This window comes from Piliocolobus tephrosceles, chromosome 4, assembly GCF_002776525.5.
Source record: "Piliocolobus tephrosceles isolate RC106 chromosome 4, ASM277652v3, whole genome shotgun sequence".
Lineage (NCBI taxonomy): Eukaryota > Metazoa > Chordata > Mammalia > Primates > Cercopithecidae > Piliocolobus > Piliocolobus tephrosceles.
This window is the reverse complement of record NC_045437.1, coordinates 541,773-564,668: the sequence shown is the minus strand read 5'-3', so window position 1 is coordinate 564,668 and position 22,896 is coordinate 541,773. Positions and strand designations below refer to the sequence as shown.

The following is a 22,896-nucleotide window of genomic DNA, read 5'->3' as shown; positions in this document are numbered from 1 at the left end:
GTGTGCAGGAGCAAGGGGCCTAAACTCACACCCTTGTCTCAGGAAGGGGGGGGGGGCAGGGCCACCAGGAGGGGCTGGGGACACTACAGATTTTCCTTTAATTTCCAGGAGAAGCAAGGGGTGGTGGGCAGCAGGCCTGAGGGGTAGCGGCTTGCTTTTGTTTTGCATTTTGGAGAGGGGGATGCCCGCTGTCACTTGTGGGAGCCTCTGCCTCCCTCAGGAGCTTGGGGACCACGAGGAAGTGGCCTTAGGACCGCAGAAAGCTGCTTACTCTGACAGGACTTGCAGAGAAAAAGTCCACCGATTTCTGTTTTCGGGGCAGGTTGCCATGGCTCCACCGGCGTGGCGCCAGCTTGGGGTATCTGCGAGCCTTTGTTTAGTCCTCGTTGCCATGGCAGCGCTTGTTTGTTTTGATGTTACTATGTGTTAAATCTTAAACAAATTTCTTGCAGCCGTATGCCAGGTTTTTGTTGAAGACTACTGTTAACCCAGACAGTGACTCCCTCCTGCAAAGAGCACGCACTGGCAGCTTCAAAATATTAATTAATGGAGGCATGAGGTGCACAAGTGGGATCGGACTACGAGCAGTGGGAGTGGGGCCCAGCAGGGCCATGGACAGTGAATCTTCCAGCACCTCCTCGAGCCTGGGGAGGGGCCCATGCCGTGGGTGCCTCGGGACCCCTGGGGTCAGGCTCAGCCGCTGCCTCCCCACCTGCACCAAACACCACCAGCCTCTGGGCAAGGGTCTGCCAGCCTTGCAGCCTTGCCTGGCCCCCTGCGGGTCCATCTAGCCAGGTGGGGGCACCCAGCCGACGAGGCAGAGGAAGGAGGGGCCCCCGTGGGTCCATCTAGCCCAGGTGGGGGCACCCAGCTGATGAGGCAGAGGAAGGAGGGGCCCCCCGTGGGTCCATCTAGCCCAGGTGGAGGCACCCAGCTGATGAGGCAGAGGAAGGAGGGCTGGGCTGGGGTCTCAGCTCGCTGGGAGCCCCAGCCTCCCCCAGGGCCCACGCTTGTGTGCTGGGTGTGGTGTGTTTTCCCAAGTAAATGCACTGACATTTCCTGCAGACACCTGGGTGGAGACTGGGTGGTGGCTTGGCTTGGGGGTTAGACTGATACCTGGACGCAGGTTAGGAGGAAACCAGGGCCAGTGGGGGCCTGAGAACAGCAGGGCCAGGCTCCCTGGGGTCTGTGGTCGCCCCGAATGGGGAGGACTGCTGAGCCTGGTACACCCCCTAGGCCAGCCAGCACTGGGGTCTGTGGTCACCCCGAGCGTGGAGAGCTGGCAGGACACTTTGTCCTAAAGTCTGCAGATTGTTCCCAGTACGGAAGCCGATCCAACCATCTCCCAGGAGCAAGACCCAGGTTTGGAGAGAATCCAGGTCACAGCGTGTTTGGAGGGCAGCCACCACAGGGCAGGTGAGGTCCTCAGAGCGCTGTGTGTGACGTCCTCCTGTCTGTCCATCTCAGAAAAGCAGTTGTCAGCTCCCCTGGTGGGGCTAGGAGCCTCAGGGCAGCATTGCTCCCCTCCCCCTCCCCCGTGGTACCCAGCCCCGGGGAAGGGTGAGCTGCATTCCCCACACCCAACCCTGTCCCTCCATTGCTGTGGGTGCCATCCTGTCCCGGGCTCGCGCTTGGCACCTCTGGAGCCCTCCGGCCAGTTCTGTCTTTGGGGAGCCTCTAGTGGCCACCCCTGGAAGTGCAGGATGACAGTGGCTTCTGCAGAGTGGAGCCCCTGGCAGGGGGGGTCCCTCGACGGTGGGTGCGTCTGTGACTGAGGGTTCATGAGCTCATGGCGCCGTGGCCTCGCAGTCAAAGCCTGTGGCTTCTGTGACCTGCAGGTGCAGTACTGGCAATCCCCAGTGCACTGCGTGGCGACAAGCACCCATCTCTTCTGCTCTCCCCAGCACACTGTGCGGCGCTCCGCCAGCGGTGGATGTGGCCTTGGCTGTCCACTTTGCCCCATGAGCCTGGCCAAACAGCACAGGTCATGTGAGAAGGTGACTTCCAAACAGCCAGAAACTGACCTCAGATGCATAGACCCAAGCCCTGCCCAGGCCGAGACTAGGGCAGACGGAGGCGGCCGAGCCCCTGAGGCCCCCTAGAGAAGGTCAGGCCCCTCACATCTGCCCGGGGTCCCTCTGGGCCCCAAGTCCACGTCCCACCAAGGGCCACCTCTTCCTGGTGACATCCACAGGGCGGTGATCACACACGCTCCACCCCCACCCCCCCCCCGGAAAACAAAAAGGCTGGCGGCAATGCAAAATTAGGAGGAATCTTAGGGTGTCCCACTCAGAGGGAAACAGTGCGCAGATCACAGGTGGCTCCTCAGGTAGGGTGGGACCTTCGGTAGTCAGACCTCCGGAGCTCAGGCACCCCACCGACCCGCTGTGTGGGGGCTTCATGGTGGGCCTGCCTAGGGTTAGAGCTGGTGCAGCAATGGGAGGGCCCTGGCTTTCAGCCCACCCCAGGGCCTGAGCTGCCGTGGCCCAGTGGGCATTGTCATCCATCGGCTAAGCTGAGTGGGGTGCAGGAAGGGCTCTGGTTTCCAGAGATGAGGGGAGAAGCCCTCCCAAGTGGCCAGATATCACCTCACCTGCCCCCAGGTGCTCAGCTACTGGTGGAGTCACCTGCCAGGGGAGAATGGGCAGGGCCTGGAGGGCTTGTCACCGACCACCGCCGGCCCCAGGAAACTTTGCTCTAGGTCCTCTGTATCCTGCTGGGGCTTGGGGAAGGCAGGAGTGGCCAACAGGCATGGGGGGACCCCCAGGCTGGGTCCTGCTGGACCAGGACCACTGGACCCTCCTGGAGCAGTGAGAACTCGGAGCTGACGTGCACGATGACAATGACAGACAGGGCTCCCCTAAGGCCATGTCCCCACCAGGCAGGAGCCTCCCCAGAAGCCCCTACTCCCCCCGCGGGACCCACCAGCTAGGGGTTCCTTCCCAGCCTCCTAAGGTCTCAGGAGCTAATGGAAGATCCCAGAGGTTGGTGCCCTGGGGGAGCCGCAGCCCCTCACTCTTGGACTCGCCTAAGTACAGGGAGGGGCTGTTTCCCCCGAGATTCCCCTCCACAGCCCCCAGCTTCCCACCTGTGGCAGCCTCTGGACAGGGCACTCCAGCCACAGCAGCTGCAGGCCCAGAGAGCCCAGGGGAGCTGGTAGCTTTCTCCGGAACCCGAGTAGCAAGCTATCACCCCACCCACTGGCCCCTGCCCCTCAGAGAGGTCACCCTGGGAGGGCATTCCTGATTCACAAGGGTGCTGGATGCAGAGTCCCGAGCCCAGCAGTGCCTGTGACTTCCGCCCCGGAGGAACAGGCCTCGGTCCTCAGAGGGCTGTCCTGGCTTGAGCCCAGCTCCCGGAGGCCCCATGCCGGGTCCCAGTGTCCCCTGAGAGACCAAGCCAGGCCCAGAGGCCAAGGGGACTCAGAGCCTGGGAAGTAAGTCCAGGCCCCACAGGGCGTCGTGTGTGAGCAGTGGCAGCGCCTGGCTGGGCGGGCTTCCGGGCAGGGCGTGGGGCTGGGGAGCGCATGGGCAATGAAGATGCCGAGCTCTGCACTCAGAGGCTCCTCCAGCACCCTGGTCTCTGGAGAACAGGCCCACTCTGTGTCGGGAGAGCCAGGCAATCAGACTAAGTGTCTCTGGGGAAGACACAGGGACTGCTGTCCTAGAACTCTTAGGACTGCCCCAGGCAGGGGCACCCAGGTCTTCTTGGGGAGAGTTCCCCACCAGCATAGGGCAGAGACCCAGGCGCCCTTTCCCCAAGACACTCGGGGCACGGGCAAAGCAGGTGTCCCGATCTGAATGTCGCCTCTGATGGGGGAGCCCCCTCAGCCATCCCCCTCCCCGCCGAGTGACTCATGCTGGTGGTGCCTGGCTCCGAGGCCGTCAGAAAGGGCTGCGTGCCCCAGCACTGGTCACCAAGCTGGCAGTCAGGCCTGGCGTCCGCATGTCAGCTTGGGCAGGGTGTAAATAGAAGAGAGAGCGCCTTTGATGGTCCAGGACTGACAAGAGAGGCCCCAAGGGCCCTAGAGAGTCAACACCCCCACAGGGCTCAATGGGCACTGTCAGTTCCAGGCACTGCTGGGCTGCCTGGGGTGGCCTGGCTCCTCCAGCACCACAGGGAATGGTGCGGGTGTCCAGGCTGAGCGCGTCGTCAAGGGGCTAAACCTGCCCCCAACACTGTGCACCCCCAAGCCATAGAGTGGCTCAGGGTCCCTCCGGCTCACCAGCGCCCCCTGGGGGATGCTGCTGAACAACAGCACCCTATGACACGCGGTTCTGGAATGTGCCCTGCCTGGCTGTCCTCAGCAGTCCACGCCCCGCTCTGGGGCTGTCTCCCCATAGTCCCCTCCGGCCACAGCGTGAGGCCTCCGCTCACCTCCCTGGGACCCCATGAGGCGTGGGGGTCTGAGCTGTGGGACCCCAGTGCTTGGTGTGTTTCTGAGTGGGATTTCTTCTCCTCTGGCACAGTGCGGTTCTTGATGGTGTCTGTTGTGTCTTCAGGACACGCCTGTAAAGTGTGTGGGAACCCTCAGGTGCTGTTTAAACACAGCATCCGCCTTGGTCTGGGAACCACCGAGTGGCACCTGCGTGCCTGGCTCCAAGCCTGGCCACTTGGCACCCACCGCATGGTATCCTGGGCTTGTTCTCAAGGGTGGGGTGCCGTCCACGTGCGCAAGCATCACAGCACTGTGGCCACTGCTGAAGGGCATTGGATTGTTTGGGGTTTGATGACGAGCAGAACAGTGGTAAACATTTGCATTTATGTGTGAGCCTCCCTATTCATTTCTCTTGAGCAAGGACCCAGGAACGTGACTGCTGGGCCTTCTTTGGCTGTGACAGAAGCTGTCCACAGTGGCTCTGCCATGCTGCTCCGCCGGCTGTGGATGAGGACGCCCCCCACCCGGCGGCCTGCTCAGCTCGAGGTGCTGGCAATTTGTTTATTTGATTGTGCTCCCTGAAGGGTGCGCAAGGCCTGGCTGTGGTTTCCCTCTGCACTTCCCTGAGGGCGCCAGCGCAGCCGCCTCTCCAACGCGGCCGCCTCTCCGTGTGCTTGTCTGTCCGCACTTCACTGAGGGCGCCATCGCTACCGCCTCTCCGTGTACTTGTGGGCACTTCCCTGGGGGCGCCATCGCACCCGCCTCTCCGTGTGCTTGTCTGTCCCCGCCTCCCTGATGGCGCCGACGCGGGCCGCCTCTCCGTGTACTTGTCAGCACTTCCCTGGGGGGGCGCCATGGCAGCCGCCTCTCGGTATGCTTGTCTGTCCCTGCTTCCCTGGGCGCCGAGGCGGGCCATCTCTCCCTGTCCTTGTCCGCACTTCCCTGGTGGCGCCATCCTAGCCGCCTCTCCGTGTACTTGTCCGCACTTCCCTGAGGGCGCTATGGCGGCCGTCTCTCCTTGTGCTTGTCTGTCCGCACTTCCCTGATGGCGGCAATGCTGCCTCCTCTCCGTGTACTTGTTTGTCCGCACTTTCCTGAGGGCGCTATGGCGGCCGCCTCTCCTTGTGCTTGACTGTCCGCACTTCCCTGAGGGCCCATGGCGGCCGCCTCTCCGTGTGTCTGTCGGCATTTCCCTGAGGGCTCCAGGGCGGCCGCCTCTGGGTGTGCTTGTCTATCCGCACTTCCCTGAGGGCACCATGGCAGCCGCCTCTCCGTGTGCTTCTGTCCGCACTTCCCTGAGGGCGCCAACGCTACTGCCTCTCTCTCCGTGTGGTTGTCTGTCTGCACTTCCCTGAGGGCGCCAGGGCGGCCGCCTCTCCATTCCTTGTCCGCACTTCCCTGATGGCGCCATCGTAGCCGCCTCTCCGTGTACTTGTCCGCACTTAGCTGAGGGTGCCATCGAGGCCGCCTCTCCGTGTGCTTGTCTGTCTGCGCTTCCCTGAGGGCGCTATGGTGGCCACCTCTCCTTGTGCTTGTCTGTCCGCACTTCCCTGATGGCGGCAATGCTGCCTCCTCTCCGTGTACTTGTTTGTCCGCACTTCCCTGATGGCGGCAATGCTGCCGCCTCTCCGTGTGCTTGTTTGTCCGCACTTCCCTGATGGCGGCGATGCTGCCGCCTCTCCGTGTGCTTGTCTGTCCGCACTTCCCTGAGGGCGCCATGGTAGCCACCTCTCCCTGTACTTGGCACTTCCCTGGGGGCGCCCACGTGGCCGCCTCTGCGTGTTTGTGGGCACTTCCCTGAGGGCGCCGAAGCGGCTGCCTCTCCGTGTGTTTGTCCGCACTTCCCTGAGGGCGCTATGGCGGCCACCTCTCCGTGTTTGTCCGCACTTCCCTGAGGGCGCCCACGCGGCCGCCTCTGCGTGTGTTTGGCAGCACTTCCCTGAGGACGCCATCGCAGCCGCCTCCCCGTGTGCTTGTCTGCATGCACGTGTTTTCTCTGAATATTGCTGCTTCAAATATTCTGCCCGTCTTTTCACATGGAATTTTTTTCTCACTGCTGAGTTTTAAGGTTCCTTTGTGTATCTCAGAGACAAGTCCTTTCTCAGGCATGCCTCCTAGTCTGTGGCTTGTCTTCTCATTGTCTTAAGAGTATCTTCTGAGAGCACAGTTTCGAACCTTTTGATGAAGGTTCATCCATTTTTTCCACTATAGGCCATGTTTTGTTGTCATTTCTAAGAAATCTTCGCCTAACCCCAGGTCACAGAGATCTTCTTTTGGTGTTCTTCTAGAAGTTTGTTTTAGTTTCATAATTAGGACTGTCATCTATTTTGAGTTAGTTTTGTATATAGTGCGCAGTATAGACCAAAGTGTATTTTAATTTGCATAGGGATCACCAGTTGCTCCATCTCCACTTGTGGGAGAGGCAGTCCTTTCTCTCTGGCTTGCCTCTGCACCTGTGGACATCGGCGGACGGCATGCGTGTGGCTGAGCCAGACTCCCCGGGCTGCGGGGCTGGCGGTGTGCCCATGCCCACGTCACTGCCACTTTGCAGTGAAGCCTCGATGAGCTTTGGAGTTGGGTAGTCAGTCCTCTGACTGTTCTCATTTCTTGAAATCATTTTGGCTATTCTAGGCCCTCTGTTCATTGACTTCTGGAAAGGCTTGCTGGGGTTTTATGGGTCATTTGTCTCCTGAATCTTGGTCACTGTGGTAGATTCTGCAGCTGGGAGTGCCCTCAGAATGCTTGGCCCGCTGGGTGCAGCCTTTCTCGCGCTGTTCCAGAGGCTTCCCTGGGGAAATGCAGGTGGCTTTTGCAGAACTGAGCCTCATCCACAGGATCTCTTGTTTTAACCATTGAAAAACCCTACTTTGGGTTAGTTGTGGTAGATCTGATCAGAGGAGAAAAATGTTTTCTAATTAGAATTATTATATAAGAGACCAAGAGTCAGTTTAGAACCCTCTGAAATTGCCTGAATGGCCTGTGGTGGGAGGATGTTGCAAGGCGTGGAGTGTGTTTAGATGCAGCGTGTTGTGTGACCAGGAGCTGCTCACCACACCTCCTGCACCTGGCTCTGCACCTCTGAGGCCAGGGCAGCACAGGGGCACAGCGGGGCCGCCTGGCGGGTTTTGGAGCCGGGGGTCTGAAGTGTGGGCCTGTGCCCATGCTGCCAAGTGTCTGGGGGCGGCAGCCCCTCCTAACCATGTTCCTGTGTCGGGGACACCTCCACCTAGGATCCCAACACACACAGGCAGAGCCGGGGCCCCAGCAGGTCCTAGGACCCCCAACTCCCGGCGCAGCTGGGCGGGGCTGTGGTGGCCCCCGGAAGAGGAAGTGGGCTCTGTTTCCTACCTAATGGTCTCCCCCACCGCCCCAGCAGAGTGCAGACCCACAGGCACCCTGTGTCAGAGCGGCCTGCAGGGCCGTGTGAGCATCCAGCTTTATAGAGGACTTGCTTCCGCCAAGCTTTCTTCCAAGACAGTTTGGATTTGCGGCGCTACCAGGGCGGCCGCCTGTGGGTGAAGCCTGTGGGTTGCAGGGCAATGGCTGCCCAGCTCTGCTCGGACCCACGCCGGAGCGGGCAGCCCTGGGCCGGCCTGCGCCCAGCCCTAAGTTGCCTGTGCCCCCGCAGAGGGAAGTCTTGCCGGACCATCACCTTTGAGCAGTTCCAGGAGGCGCTGGAGGAGCTCGCCAAGAAGCGATTCAAAGACAAGAGCAGCGAGGAGGCGGTTCGCGAGGTGCACAGGCTCATTGAGGGCAAGGCGCCCATTATCTCAGGGGTGACGGTGAGCAGGGCGGGGATGGAAGGCGGGGCCTGGAGGGGGCTGGGGGCGGGGCCTGGCAGGTGGGTGGTGCCTGGGGAGGTGTGGTCAGGAGGGACATGGATTGGGGCGTGGCCTGGAGGGTGGGGCATGGGGAGGCGTGGTCAGGAGGGGCATGGATGGGGGCTTGGCCTGGGAGGCGTGGTCAGGAGGGCATGGCTTGGTGTGGGGTCTGGGGAGGTGTAGTCAGAAGGGGCATGGATTGGGGCCTTGGCCTGTGGGGGTGGGGTGGGTCCTGGGAGGCGTGGTCGGGAGGGCGTGGCCTGGGGCAGGATCTGGGGAGGCTTGGTCAAAAGGGGCATGGGTTGGGGGGCCATAGCATGGAGGGTGGGGTGTAGCTGTCCTGACAGCCCCTTCCCTCTGAGGGTGCAGGTGGTAGGGTCCCCAGCTGCATAAACACCAGGTGGACCTGGGCAATTGTTAGGGTCGCGGCACCCCGCAGGCCCAAGGCTGCCCCAGGGCCACAAGAGATAAAAATAAGAATTAAAATTAAAAGAGGCATAAATCCCAGGGTTTTTGCCCCTTGCCCACCGCCCCACCACTGGGAGACCTGCCCAGGGCACAGCCACCTCACCTGCTGGCAACTTACCTGTCCCCTTCCTCCCGCTCCTCTTGCAGAAAGCCATCTCGTCGCCCACAGTGTCGAGGCTCACAGATACCACCAAGTTCACGGGCTCCCACAAGGAGCGCTTCGACCCCTCTGGCAAAGGCAAGGGCAAGGCTGGCCGCGTGGACCTGGTGGACGAGTCGGGCTATGTGTCCGGCTACAAGCATGCAGGCACCTACGACCAGAAGGTGCAAGGGGGCAAGTAGCCCCCGTTTCATGCCCCGCGGCACTGCCGGTGTCCCTGGAGCAGGGACTCTGTCACCTCGCACTTCATTACATTCCTGTGCTCACTTGGGCAGAACTCAGATGGGTGCCCCAGAGGGGGCTGGGGGGAGGCCAGGCCCAGGCCTCCCTCCTGCCCCGCCTCCTGCCAGATGCCCCCAGCACTCCCCTCTCGAACCAGGTTTGGGCCCCAATTCACTGACCCTCCTTACACACCTGCGTCCTCAACCGTTTCCAAAGTGTCTCCCAGATCACACCACATCGGGCACGTGGTTTGCAGGTCAAAGGGGTGTTTTAAAGGAGCTGGCTGTCATGGCAACAGGAGGCTGTGCTGACCTCCTGACTGGCAGACACCTTCCAGGAGTCCTGAGGGTAGCAGGAGCTAATCCCAACCAGCAGGCAACTAACCGGGCATGGGAGGTGTCTGTGGGGCCCGAGGCCTGTACTGTGTGCAGTGGACACCACAGGGCCTTCCTGCTTTCCTGGGCAGAGGGCAGAGTGAGGCCATCTGGCGGGGGTGCTGGGCACCTGGCACATGTGTGGGGAAGCCGGTCACATGGACACAAGTGTGCACACATGCCTACAGGCCAGCTCTGTGCCAAGGGCAACGTCGGAAAAAGGAAAGCTGTGGGGGGCAGTGGGCAGTTTCCCGGCTGACCACAGTGGCCTGGACTGTGAGGGTGGAGTCAGCTCCCTTTGCTTTCCTGAGTAGACGTGGTGGCTGCCTGTGTTCTCAGAGCAGGTCTAGGAAGATTCGGAATGTCTGGTCCCCGTGGTGTTGCCAGGCAAGAGACACGAAGTGCTCAGACACTCCTCGCCTCACTATGTGACAGGGCTTCTGCCCGGCCCTCCCGCTTGCCCATCCTCACTAGCTGCACCCTGCTTGCTCGCAGACCTCCCATTGCCACAGCCCAAGCGCCTTCTTCAACTCTCCCGAAACGACTCGGCCTAACCTCTCCCGGCCCCTCCCCCTGGAGAGCAGGACACCAGGGAGGACCCCCAAGCCTGCAGTGTCTGGGGGGTGTTTCTCTGCCAGTAGACGGCCAAACAGAGCCCATCCAGGACCCTCCACACTGCCAGGACACACCCAGGTGGCCTGCCCTTGCCTTTCTGCACCTGGGGAGAAGCTGGCACTCCTGCTCCCTCCTGGGAAGGCTGAAGGGTGTGGCTACCCACTGTCGCAATGGCGCACTGCCACTGTCCCTTGGCACACAAACAGCCACAGCCGCCGCGTGTGACCTGCTGGGTTGTGGTTCTGGAGTCTACCTGAGGATGAGCCTGAGACAGTCTTGGGGAAACGCTTCCAGAGCCTGTTAGCCCGTGGCTACGGTGAGGCTTTGGCCAGGGCAGGGGTGCCCAGGGCCAGGCTCACAGCACAGGATGGTGAGGCTCCTTCCTCACTGGCACGCATGAGCGCCACTCGCCTCCCCTGACTCCCAGGAGTGTACCTGCTGCGGCCACAGCCCTGTGGAAGGACTCCCCCTACCTGAGTAGAGCAGGAGCCCCAGGGCTGGAGCTCCCAGCCAGCATGGTCCGCTGAAGGTTGGGGGTCTCTGAGGCCCCTCAACAGACTGCCGCAGGCTCATCCCCAGGTAGACCCCAACCTGAGGATGGGGAGGACTGGCAGGCAGCTTCCATGGCAGGCCTGGGAAGCTCATGGTGTCTGGCAATAAAGACCAAGGAAAAATGAACCTCAGGCTTCGTGGCTCCTTTAGGATGTCACCTCACCGGCCTGGGGAAGGCGGGGGGTGCCCAAGCCCAGCCCTGTGCCCCCACTGAACCTGGCTGGACCGCGTGTGAAAGGCAGAACTAACGTACAGAAACATTTGAAAACAACTCTGAATGCGCAGTGTGGAATCGTCCGATTACAGACGAGCAGTCACCGGAATTGCCTGATCACAGCCCATCACAACTCCAAAGCCCTTGTGTTGAAGAGGTTGAGGACGAGCTGTCACTGGAATCACCGATCACAGAGAATCGGGTCATCAGAATTGGCCGATCACAGACGAGCAGTCACTGGAATCACCTGATCACAGATGAGCGGGTCACTGGAGTCGTCCGATCACAGACAAGCGGGTCACTGGAATCACCTGATCACAGACGAACGGGTCACCGGAGTCGCCCAATCACAGACAAGCGGGTCACCGGAATCACCTGATCACAGATGAGCGGGTCACCGGAGTCGCCCGATCACAGACAAGCGGGTCACTGGAATCACCTGATCACAGACGAACGGGTCACCGGAATCAGCCGATCACAGACGAGCGGGTCACCGGAGTCGCCCGATCACAGACAAGCGGGTCACTGGAATCGCCCGATCACAGACAAACGGGTCACCGGAATCGCCCGATCACAGACAAGCGGGTCACCGGAATCACCTGATCACAGACGAACGGGTCACCGGAATCGGCCGATCACAGCCCATCACAATTCCAAAGCCCTTGTGTTGAAGAGGCTGAAGACGAGCAGTCACCGAACAGGGCGGCTCCCCAGGTCCCGAAGCCTGAGACCCGAAGGACCCTGGCACCCTTACACCCTCGGACTCCTGCCCTCCTCGGCCTCCCTGGCCCCAGCGCGGCTCCACCCTGGGCCGCATCTCCTGGTCGGAGGCTGCGTTTCTCCTTCTTCTGTCTATGGGCAACCCGGTCGCCACAGTCACAGCCAAGTCACACAGAACGAACGTGACTCCAGAGGACCTCGCCCTGGAGCTGAGCCTGGCGCAGGGTCAGGACGGAGGGACAGGCGGGTTGGGGTCCGCGGGTCCCCACACGGCGTAGCACAGAGGCTCGCCAGGCCTTGCTGCTGTCTGTGGGGACGAGGGACGCTGAGGAGGGGGCACCAGGACCCTGCCTCCTGGTCACTGGTTGGCCTCAGACAAGAATGGCCTCAAGAGCCAAGCGCATTGGGAGCACACCAGAAACCGGCCCTGAGCACGAGAAGCGTCTCCACCCGGCCTGGGCACCACCCGACCGCGCAGGGAACAGGCCCTGTCACCGACGGGGCACTTCGTCCACGCGGCCAGCACCAACTCACCACAGCCCTTCCCAGACCTGGCTGGAATGACCGGAGCGGCGGGGCTCATGGCTCCCATCTTGGCCCCTGGAGGTGAGCTCCTTCGCAGAAGTGGACCCTTCGCTCTGAGGAAAAGTTGTGGCATGCATTCCGAACCCTAGAACACCCCTGTGGGCTTTGTAAATGAGATTGAGGCTGCTGTGGCACCCAGCCTGTCCTAGCCTGGAGCACTGTGGGCTCCTGGAGGGAGAGGCCCCACACCCCTGCTCTCCCTCCACACTTCCAGGGTTGGTGCCCACGAGTCAGAGGCACGGCCTCCCCTGCATCCCGCCCTCCCTCAACAGCCCCCAGGCTTTCCTCAGACATGCAGGAGCCAGGAGAGCCCCCTTCTCCACTCGGCTCCAAAGGGAATCTTTGAAAACACCCACTCTGCTCCCGTCTCTGTCACCTAGCCAGGAGGGGTAGCAAAAATTAAGTCACGAGGGCATAGTGGTCACCATTGTCAGTTACAGTTTGTCTGTGGACTCTGTAATTGCATCTGTGTGCCGCCTCCAAACACAGAACATTGTTTGGACAGCAGCCCCACTGCACGTAACAGACCCGTGCATCTTCCTCAGTCAGTTTCTGAATATTGTGAATTCAGGCAGGTGTGTGTTCTCTTCTGCATGTTTTTATGCACTGCCAATTAGCTTCTACTAACCACGGTTCAACAGAAAATAAATGTGTATTTGTGAATAACAGAAACTGCACAGCCTGCAAACCAGGAGAGGGACAGGTTCTGTCGGGGGTGACACCAGGAGAGAGGGACAGGTTCTGTCGGGGGTGACCAGGAGGGACAGGTTCTGTCGGGGGTGACACCAGGAGAGGGACAGGTTCTGTCGGGGGTGACATGAGATAGGGACAAGTTCTGTCAGGGGTGACACCAGGAGAGAGGTACAGGTTCTGTTGGGGGTGACACCAGGACACAGGGACAGGTTTTGTTGGTGGGTAACACCAGGACACAGGGACAGGTTCTGTCAGGGGTGACACCTGGAGAGAGGGACAGGTTCTGTTGGTGGGTGACATGAGGAGAAAGGGACAGGTTCTGATGGGGGTGACACCAGGACACAGGGACAGGTTCTGTCAGTGAGCGACACCAGGAGAGGGACAGGTTCTGTCAGGGGTGACACCAGGAGGGACAGATTCTGTCGGGGACAACACCAGGAGAGAGGGACAGGTTCTGTCGGGGGTGACACCAGGAGAGAGGGACAAGTTCTGTCGGTGGGTGACACGAGGAGAAGCGACAGGTTCTGTTCTGTCAGTGCGTGATACCAGGAGAGAGGGACAGGTTCTGTCGGGGGTGACACCAGAAGAGAGGGACAGGTTCTGTTGGGGGTGACACCAGGAGGAGGGACAGGTTCTGTTGAGGGTGACACCAGAAGAGAGGGACAGGTTCTGTTGGGGGTGACACCAGGAGGAGGGACAGGTTCTGTTGGGGGTGACACCAGGAGAGAGGGACAAGTTCTGTCGGGGGTGACACCAGGAGAGAGGGACAGGTTCTGTCGGGGGTGACACCAGGAGAGAGGGACAGGTTCTGTTGGGAGGACAGCGCTGATCGTGTCTCAGCATCAGGAAAGGAGAAAGGCAGAGGGAGCGCATTGAGAAGACTGTTCACACCAGAGTACTTATTCATTTTTATTTACTGCTATAGGATAAGCAACCAGGTAGTGTTCATAAGAGTTAGCTTTACCAAAATTAAAGTTCAAATTATATGTTTAAAATATTGTAGCAGAAGATATATGTTTATACTGGACTATTTTTACACCTTCTAATATCCTGTCCCAAGTTTGGGCACAGATGGTGGAGTTGGGCTGGCATCATGTCCTGTGGCCGCCCCACTTGCCTGTCAGTGCCGCTCCATCCCAGACCCCAGGGGTGCCAGCTCAGGGCCGAACACAGCAGTCCTGCGTGGGCATCACCTCCTACCCCGGCCCCCACCCTGGGCTGCTGCAGCTGCCTACTTTTGTGAATGGTGTTTTGTTGGCACAGGGCCTGTCCTGTGTGTTCACACATGCCTGTGGCTCCTTCTGCTGTACAACTGGAGTGGGGAGGAGTTGAGATGGAGACGCCTTGGCCCTGGACACTTATCTGTCCCTCTACTGGCCCAGCTCATCTCCTCCTGTGGGCAATCACGTGTGCACTGGCCACCCTCCCACCCCACACCACACACCATTAGGGGATGGCACAGCGGGACGATGAGGCTGGACAGTGATGTTATCAATAGGCCAGAACATCCTTCAAACACTGAACCTGCATCTTTCCTCCTCTTACTACTGAAAAATTTGTGTGCTCTGGTGGTCCAGAGTGTGGCATTTGTCCCCTGGCCTGTGTTGGGGAATAATGGGCACAGTGAGATGCTTGACTTCTTTCTTTCGACCTCTTAAAAAACTAAACTAAGCCAAACCACAAAAGAAATCTGCACAACTTAAGAGAAACTTGAAAGGGAGCGTGTAACTACTAGTTTGTACTAAGGTTTTTTTCAAGAAAGGGAAACAAATTTATATATATATATATATATGTGCAATATATTTTTACACTGTGTGATTAACATAAGGGAGTACTGAGCGTATCACTTTATCAGTGTGACGGGTGATGTCCATGTCATGGCTGTTCTGACTCTGAAAGGCACTTCTGCCAACGTCTAAACCGCACTCACTGGGAATGTCCGCGGGGTGGGGTGGCTGTGCTGTCCCTTCTGCAGGTGAGAGGCGTGGTGTCGCCTGTTGGACTTGCTGTTGAGCCTGGCTTGCAAACCTGTAGTGAAACAGCTCATGTCTGTGTGCACATGCCCCTGTGTGTCTGCTGTCATTAACATTGTGTGTCCAGTTGGTAAAGTGACAAATAAAGGTGTTTTAAAACATGGATTTCTCTGTTCCTCAGAGCACACATGTCTGTAACAGATGATAACAGGGGATGGGTACTGGAGGGGCCCCAGGCAGGGAGTGTGCTGAGTGCCTCCACTGGGCTGAAGCTCACAGGGCTGAGAGCCTTGTGTCCCCTTTGCCTAAGGGAGCCTCTCGCTTCCTCATCTAGACAGGAGGACTGTGAAGGAGGAGCAGGCAGACCAGCCATCTGTCAGTTGTGAGTCTGGTCTAGCACTGGTGCAGCCCTGGCTGGGGTCTAATTCAAGGGGAAGGGACATGAGACATGAACACTGTGAACACCACCATAGCCCCCAAAACAGGGCGACGTCATCACAGGCTGCCAACCTGAGATACTAGCCCAGTGAAACAGTTTTCCAAAATGAGGATACAATAAAGGCATTTTTAGCCAATGAAAAGAGAATTTGCCACCAGCAGACGTTAAGAGAAATTCTAATTGCAGAAAGCAAAGGTGATCTCAAATGGCATGTTTGGTTTGTGAAAAAGTAGAGCAAAGAGAATAAATACGTCAGTAACTCCAAATTAACAGTGACTATATCAATACTTTGTGAGGTTAAAATGTTCCATAAAAATACTTGGGAACCCCCACAGGTGAGCAGAACAGGAGCATGGGGAGGGACGTGCGTCTCGCACTCAAGGAACCCCAGGGGTGGGTGAGAACACGGACTAAACGCACACATGCCGTAAGAACAGAACAGAAGCGGAGGACACAGTCTCCAAATGAGCACAGGGACATGTGGGATAACAGATCATCTAAAGGTGGCAAAAGTGGAGAGGGAAAAAACCATGGAATAGATCAAACAGCACAAAATGAGATGGCAGATTTAAACTAATTAGATGGTGGATCAATCAGATTCACTGATAAAACAAGAGAAACACAAAACAGGGAAATAGATAAAATAATATTTTAACCCATATTTATTTGTTATTTCAGCATGGCTAACGATAGATCAGATCAGAAATTGAAAAGAGAATGGAGGCAAAGGGTGTTTTTTTGAAAGGACTGAAGAGAAAGTTCAAACAACGAATATGAAGAATGGCCAAGAATGGGCTGGGTCCCCGGGAGGCAGGTGCTGAGGTGGCCTTTGTATCACTAGAGGCTCACTGATGAGGAATGCCCCTGAACAGCGCAAGGGGAGGAGGCAGGGTGGCTGGGAGGCCTCAGGGAGGCTCTGGAGATGGCCTGCTAGGGAGCTCCCTGTGGTTCGCATTAGGTGCAGGCCCTGCCTGCTTGGACACCAGCTGCGGCTGCCTGGATGAGTGTGTCCTCAGCTCCAGGGCCCAGGCACAGCCTGACAGCATGGCGGCTACAGACGGTCTCTGCCCCTACGCTCCTTGCCCCTGGATAGCAAGGTCTTGCTTGAAGGGACACAACTGTCCCTACGTCTCTGCCACAGGGACACACACAACTTCAAATGCTGAAGCCATTCAAATTATGTGTGTTATATCCCCCAAAATGGAAAATTAAGACAATATGGACCAATTCTTAGAGACACATAACTTATAAAAACTAACTCCAAAAGAAATGGAAAGCCTGCTCAGCCTTGCGACTTAGGGGAAGTCACTGACAGCTACAGTAGAAAACCCAACACCTCAGTGGCTGGACACACAAAATTTATTACACAACGACCAACTTCAGGAATAACAAGAGATCTCTTCCAACAGAAGACAAACCAGCTTCCTAATCCTGTGATGCGGCTGCCCAGGTCACTGGTAGGGAAGCTATCAAAGTGACGCACCACCTCCCACTGCTCTGGCCTTGAAATGACTCACCTCAGTCCCACGCACAGGCTGTTGCTCAGTAGTCACACGGCCCAATCCAACTCACGGATATGCAGCGTAAAGGCAAGGGGGACATAAGGATGGTCTGTGTGAACAGCTCTGCCACATCCTGGAACACTGAGTTATACTGGATCAGTAGTCAAACCTCCTGACAAAGAAAGTTCCAGGCACAAGTGACTTCACCAGCAAATTCCATCAAACATCATGGAAGAAATAATTATAACATTAAATAAATTCTCCTAGAGAATGGAGAAAGAATGCACAACGTAGCTCATTTTACGGTGGTGTAAAGACACGAATCCTGACAAGAACAGCATTACAAAGGAAAATCGTAAGTGGCCGTCACCCGTGAAGAGCCACTGTATTAGAGCACGCAGCTACCCATTGTTCAGGATGCACTAGATGCTGCCCAAGAGTTCTATTCATACTAACTCATTTTACCTTCACAACAACCCTGTGAGGAAGGCACTATTTCCCCATTTTACAGACGAGGAAATCAGGGCCTGAACACAGGTGGTAGGTGGTATAGCTGGGCCACAAAATGCTAAACAAAATATTAACAAACCAAATACAACAATATGTATGAAAAGAAAATCCATAATTACTAAGTTGGATTTATCTCAGAAATTCAAGGTTTATTTTTAACAACAGCAAATTATGGTCATTAACCACATCAATACATTAAATGATAAAAATCATGTGGTCATCTCAATCGTTGCAGAAAAAGTGATAAAATTCATCCATTCTTGATGCGAATTATTGACAGAAGCAGCTTTAAAACAAAAAAAATCTATTACAAGTGGATAAATGGTGAGAATTTATCACCCCTTTGAATATCAGGAAGAAGACAAGGATGTCCACTCTGTTACCACCTCTAATCAGCATTGCACCAGGGGTTCCGACCAGTGTAGAGAGGCAAAAAACAAAACAAAAATAAAAACATAAAGTAAAAATCCAGAATAACAGAAATGGGAAAGCAAGCCCATTACTCATCGAAAACATGACTGTGTGCCTAAAAATGAGAAAACAGCTACAGGCAAATGATTAAAATTACTAGATTGCTAGATACAAATTAATACACAAAAATTGAATTTCCATGAAATGGCAACACATAAAGGAAATGACATCCAAGCACATTTTTAAAAACAACATCACAAAATAACAAGGACCTAGGATTAAATGTAACAAAAGACATACAAGACCACTGTGAAAAGTATCAGGCTGTATTAACACCCGCTGAAGGAGAGCTATCATTTGGAGAGACAGATACTGTATTCAGGGTTTGTAAAACCCAGTATTACAAGTATGTCAATGATTCCAAGTTGATCTACAGGCTCAATACAATCCCAAACAAAATCCCAACTCAACCAGCTAGTTCTAAAATGTATGAAATGTAAAGGGTCAAATACAGCCAAGACATCCTAACATAAGATGGAAGTATGCACCCTAGAGTGTGTGGTATTGGCAGAGACAGACAAGGAGATGCAGAAACAGACACAGAAATCATCCTGACAAAGGAATCTTCAGCGGCCATGGCTGGGAAAACTGGGCTTATGTCTGCCACACAATGAAACTGAATCCTTAACCTTCAAAACAGGCACAAAAATCAATTCTGGGTAGAATCTATATCTAAAATCCAAAATATATAAAACTATAAAATCTTTTGGAAGATAACAGAATATCTTTATGATTAAGGCAGAGTAAAGATTATTAAAAATTAGTATCCAAAATGCTTTAATCATGAAACAAAATATTGATATATTGGGCCATATTAAAGTTTAAAATTTATCTTAAAAGACACCGTTAAAGTAAAAAGACAAGAAAAGCTGTTTGCAAATGTAACTCACAAAGCACTACTACCCAGAATCATAAATAACACCTGCCAATAAATGAGACAGACCATCCAATAGAAAAGTAGGGAAAATACTTGAATAGGTACTTTACAAACAGGAAATCCCGTGAAAAGGTGCTGAACAGACAGAAGCCAACGAAACCAGGAGGAGGTCTACCCCACACCCTCCAGAGTGAAGGTGCTCATACTTCAGGCAATGGGTGCTGAAAACATGGACTGGCAGATGTGGTCATACACAACTAGTAGTCGGGCCTGCTGGTACAACCACTTTGGAACAGCTGGGAATTTCTAGTAAACCTGTTAAAAATGAGGGTAAATAGTTAATGGAAACATGAAAATAATGGGATATAAAACTAATAAAAAGAATCAAATGGTTTTGTTTTGTTTTGTTTTGTTTTGAGACGGAGTCTTGCTCTGTCTAGGCTGGAGTTCAGTGGTGCGATCTTGGCTCACTGCAACCTCCGCCTCCCGGGTTCAAACGATTCTCCTGCCTCAGCCCCCCAAGAATCTGGGGACTACAGGTGCCCGCCACCACGCCCGGCTAGTTTTCAGTTTTAGCGGAGATGGAGTTTTGCCAGGTTGGCCACACTGGTCTCGAACCCCTGGCCTCAAGTGATCCTCCTGCCTCAGCCTCCCAAAGTGCTCGGATTACAGGTGTGAGCCACCCTTCCCGGCCTCAAATGGAATTTTAGAACTAAAAATATATCTAATTTCTGATATAAAAAATTCACTATACAAGCTTAACATCAAATTAGGCAAGTGGAAGAAAAGATTAGTAAGCCTCTCAACAGGACAATAAAACCGTCAAGGAAAGGATGAGAGAACAAGGATGAAAAAGCATCGAGTTTAGTGACCCGTGAGACAGTATCACAGTCTAACAGAAAGCCGCCCCCAGACAGGGGCAGGGAGGGAGGAGTGAGAGAGAGAGGGAGTCAGACAAGAAATATGAATAGTGGCGGAAACTTTGCCAAATTTGATGAAAAATATGAACTCACAGGTCCAAGAAGCTCAATGAAACCCAAACGAGGTAAGCATCTATAAGCTTAAGGTGGATTAATAGTAACATCTTCTAATACTCTTACATACATAAATTATGTGATGACAACCCCATCCCAACCCTACAGAAAATAAATTTGGTATGACACATTTTCCTGCTGAGTTATGACCACAACTGGACAGAGGTGACACAAGAGGGCAGCCTGAAAACCAGCAAGTCCTCTTTGGGGAAGAGACAGCAGAGTCCCACCTCTGACTTCCCTAGAGATACAATCCACACACACACACACACAAGCACACACAGCAAGCACACGCACACACAGCTAGCAGACACACAGCACACACACACAGGAAGCATGCACACACAGCACACACAGCTAGCACACACATAGCAAGTGCACACAGCCAGCATACACACACACAGCAAGTGTGCACACACACAGCTAGCACACAGATAAGGCAAATGCATGCACACACACCCACATACAAGCACACACACCCACATACAAGCGCGCACACGGCTGACACAGTATCCACACGAACACAGAGCTAGCACACACACACAAACCAAGTGCACACACACAGCTAGCACACCGCATTTTCTTCTTAGGCCTGCTCATTCTTCCCAATATCAGTTAAACGTCATTTTTTAAAAATGACCTTGTTTTACCAATCACAGCAAGTATGACATCAGATATGAAGTTTCCAAACTAAAAATCTAGTTTTGTGTCCTATTATGATGTAATTTTCAGAACTACACTGCAAACAAAAGAGAGCGCCAGGGCTTGGGTAGATGTTTTCACTGTGATATGTTAATACCGTAAGACAGTATTTTCAAGGTTTTTTCCCCCCACATCTGTAAGTGTTACTTGTGTTAAGTCTTTGAACTTAATTATTCCCGCTCACCTATCATGGTGCACAGCTTGTTCTATAAAAAACTCAATGACAAACTCAGTTATGATTTGTATACAGCCACTTAAAAAGTAACTTTTCAGAACAATGTATTCGTTTATTAAAGATTGCTTGTTACACAGAAAATTATTTTCTTTAATGATCATACATAGCCTCTCTTTCACATCAGGCAGTAAAACACTGCATTTACTTCATCTCAGGATACTGGATAAAAGATTAACGGTCAGTTTGTCTCAAAATATGTCAATGTGTTTTGTCTGAAAATATGCAAAGGGCTTGGAGTAATCATATCATTTTAGGAAGTGCTTTAGAAAACCATGCTACAGGCCCTGAATACATTCCAAAAATCCTAAATAATTACAAACAGAAGAGAGAACTCTTGCCAGCCAGTACACTCAGTAAAGAAGGACAAAGGTGCAGACGATGTAACTTTAGCAGAGAGCTTAAGGGGCGGCCCAGCTTCTCGGCAGGAGTCAGCAGGCCTGGCAACCTCCTTGGCTGGTGCTGCTGTGTGGAAACAGGGCCATGGTCTTTTTGAGCTCCTGGTAGCTCCAGTGCATCTGCTCCACCTCGACTCTGTGCTGCGCCCGCACCTGGCTCAGCTCCTGCAGCAGGTGTTCATTGGTGCTGACCAGGGAGCTGCAGAACGACAGGGAAGCGGCTTCTTGGCACTTCCGTCCTCTCCAGTGGTGTCGCCCTCACCTGCTGGGCCTGCCCACCTCCCTGCATGGGCACGAAGCTGCCTTGGCCCTGCACACAGACCTGTCTCTGTGGCCCCATCACCTTCTGTGTCCCACTGGCTACCGCCCACCTGCCTCCTCCCTTCCCAACCACTGCCCTGACCCCTGGGAGCAGCCTTGGAGGTGCTGCTCAGCACCTATGGAATGAATGAATGAGCTGAACGGGCTAATGAGTGACTGAATGGCGCCTCTGCTATTCCAGCTAAACCCAGTTTTATGAGAAGAGGATGATAAACTTCATGGCTAGCAAAACAATGTTCTAATTCTAGAAAGGATACAGGGACTGAAATATTTCTAATTCCCAGTCAAATATAATAATTTTGACATCGTAATAGTGTAATAGAAGAGTCCTAGTTTTTAATGCTTTTGACCATTTTTATTTTAGAAATAAAGTGCTATTGCATTTTACCAACTTTGTCATTTCCAAATTGCCCTGCTCACCCAGTCAGCGATGACTTGAGAACACTCAGGGCATTACAAGTATTAGACAAGGCAGGGCCCACTGACCTCGGCCACATTAGCCGCAGAGATGGGCACCCCACTGACGGGACCACTGTGCAGGGCCAGGCCCTGTTCGCTTGGACACCAAAAGAGCCGCAGGCCAGGACTGGATGAAGCCAGCACGAATTCTGGGGGCAGAAGCCCGATCCCACCGTGTTTGGGAGCTGTGTACCCTACTTTGTCCACGTCCAGGACAGTGCTCAAGGAGCATGACCCCCAACTCCACCCTGACCTGCCACGGACAGGCCTGCCAGGTTCCAGGGAGTGACGTGGCCCTGCCCACAACCGTGTGCACTGCACCCGTGGCCGCCACAGCCCCCTTCCTTCCGCGCTGCTGCGTCTCCTCTTGGCCCAGTCTTTCCAGGACCCTTCCCCTCTGGAACTTAACTGTGATGGGCCCACGGGGGTCTGTGGTCTTTATCCTGGAAGGGGCAGAGCCTAGCTACACCTATGTCCAGACTGTATTCGAACCCAGGTGAGTGTGGCAGCCTCAGCCTGAGGACTGGAGGAGGGAGGAGGATTGGGAGATGGGGGGAAAGGAAGAGGGAATGAGAGGGGGAGGAGGAGGAACTGACCAGAGCAGCCTTCCCTGCTGAGGCCACAGGAACAGGGGTTCACACAACAGCACCCACAAAACTGCCCAGAACAACCTGCCCTTGCCTCCTCCAGCAGCTCGCCTCTTCCTTTCTGCACCCAGCTTCCAACCACTTCCCAGCACACAATTCTTTTTTAAAGACGAACTAAGATTCTGCCTTGAAGATCCCTTCACACCCAGCCCCCTTCTCACCATCCCCCTATAGCCAGGGAGTAAAGGTGAATCTCCATGTTTCCAACTGAACACGAACTGCAGTGAAGGGGGAAGCACAGCTGCCCAGGGGAACCAGGTTGCCCCGCCATGCCCGACCATCTCTCATGTGCCTGTCTCCCCTGGTCACACTGCATGCAGGTCATACCTCACAGTCCACAACTCACAGTCCACACCTCACATTCACAATTCACAGTCACACCTCATAGTCACACCTCACAGTCACACCTCACGGTCACACCTCACAGTCCACACCTCACGGTCACACCTCACGGTCACATCTCACAGTCCACGCCTCACAGTCACACCTCACAGTCCACACCTCACAGTCCACACCTCACGGTCACACC

The 22,896-nt window shown here is 54.9% G+C and overlaps 2 protein-coding genes across 2 annotated transcripts in view; one reads left to right on the top strand and one right to left on the bottom strand.

The window, feature by feature from the left end:
* Window positions 1-1,159: 1,159 nt before the first annotated feature.
* Window positions 1,160-14,940, top strand: LOC111527982 (tubulin polymerization-promoting protein). The gene is made up of 3 exons (XM_026449406.2): window positions 1,160-1,416; window positions 8,007-8,160; window positions 8,815-14,940. The coding sequence occupies exons 1-3, from the start codon at window positions 1,202-1,204 to the stop codon at window positions 9,007-9,009; spliced, it is 564 nt and encodes a 187-aa protein (XP_026305191.1). The 5' UTR covers window positions 1,160-1,201; the 3' UTR covers window positions 9,010-14,940.
* A 5,636-nt stretch (window positions 14,941-20,576) lies between these two features.
* Window positions 20,577-22,896, bottom strand: part of CEP72 (centrosomal protein 72) — a 34,734-nt gene continuing 32,414 nt past the window's right edge. Inside the window, exon 12 of the mRNA XM_023194584.1 lies at window positions 20,577-21,139. Coding sequence (XP_023050352.1) covers window positions 20,974-21,139 — 166 coding nt within the window. The 3' untranslated portion in view covers window positions 20,577-20,973. The remainder of the gene's footprint in view (window positions 21,140-22,896) is intronic.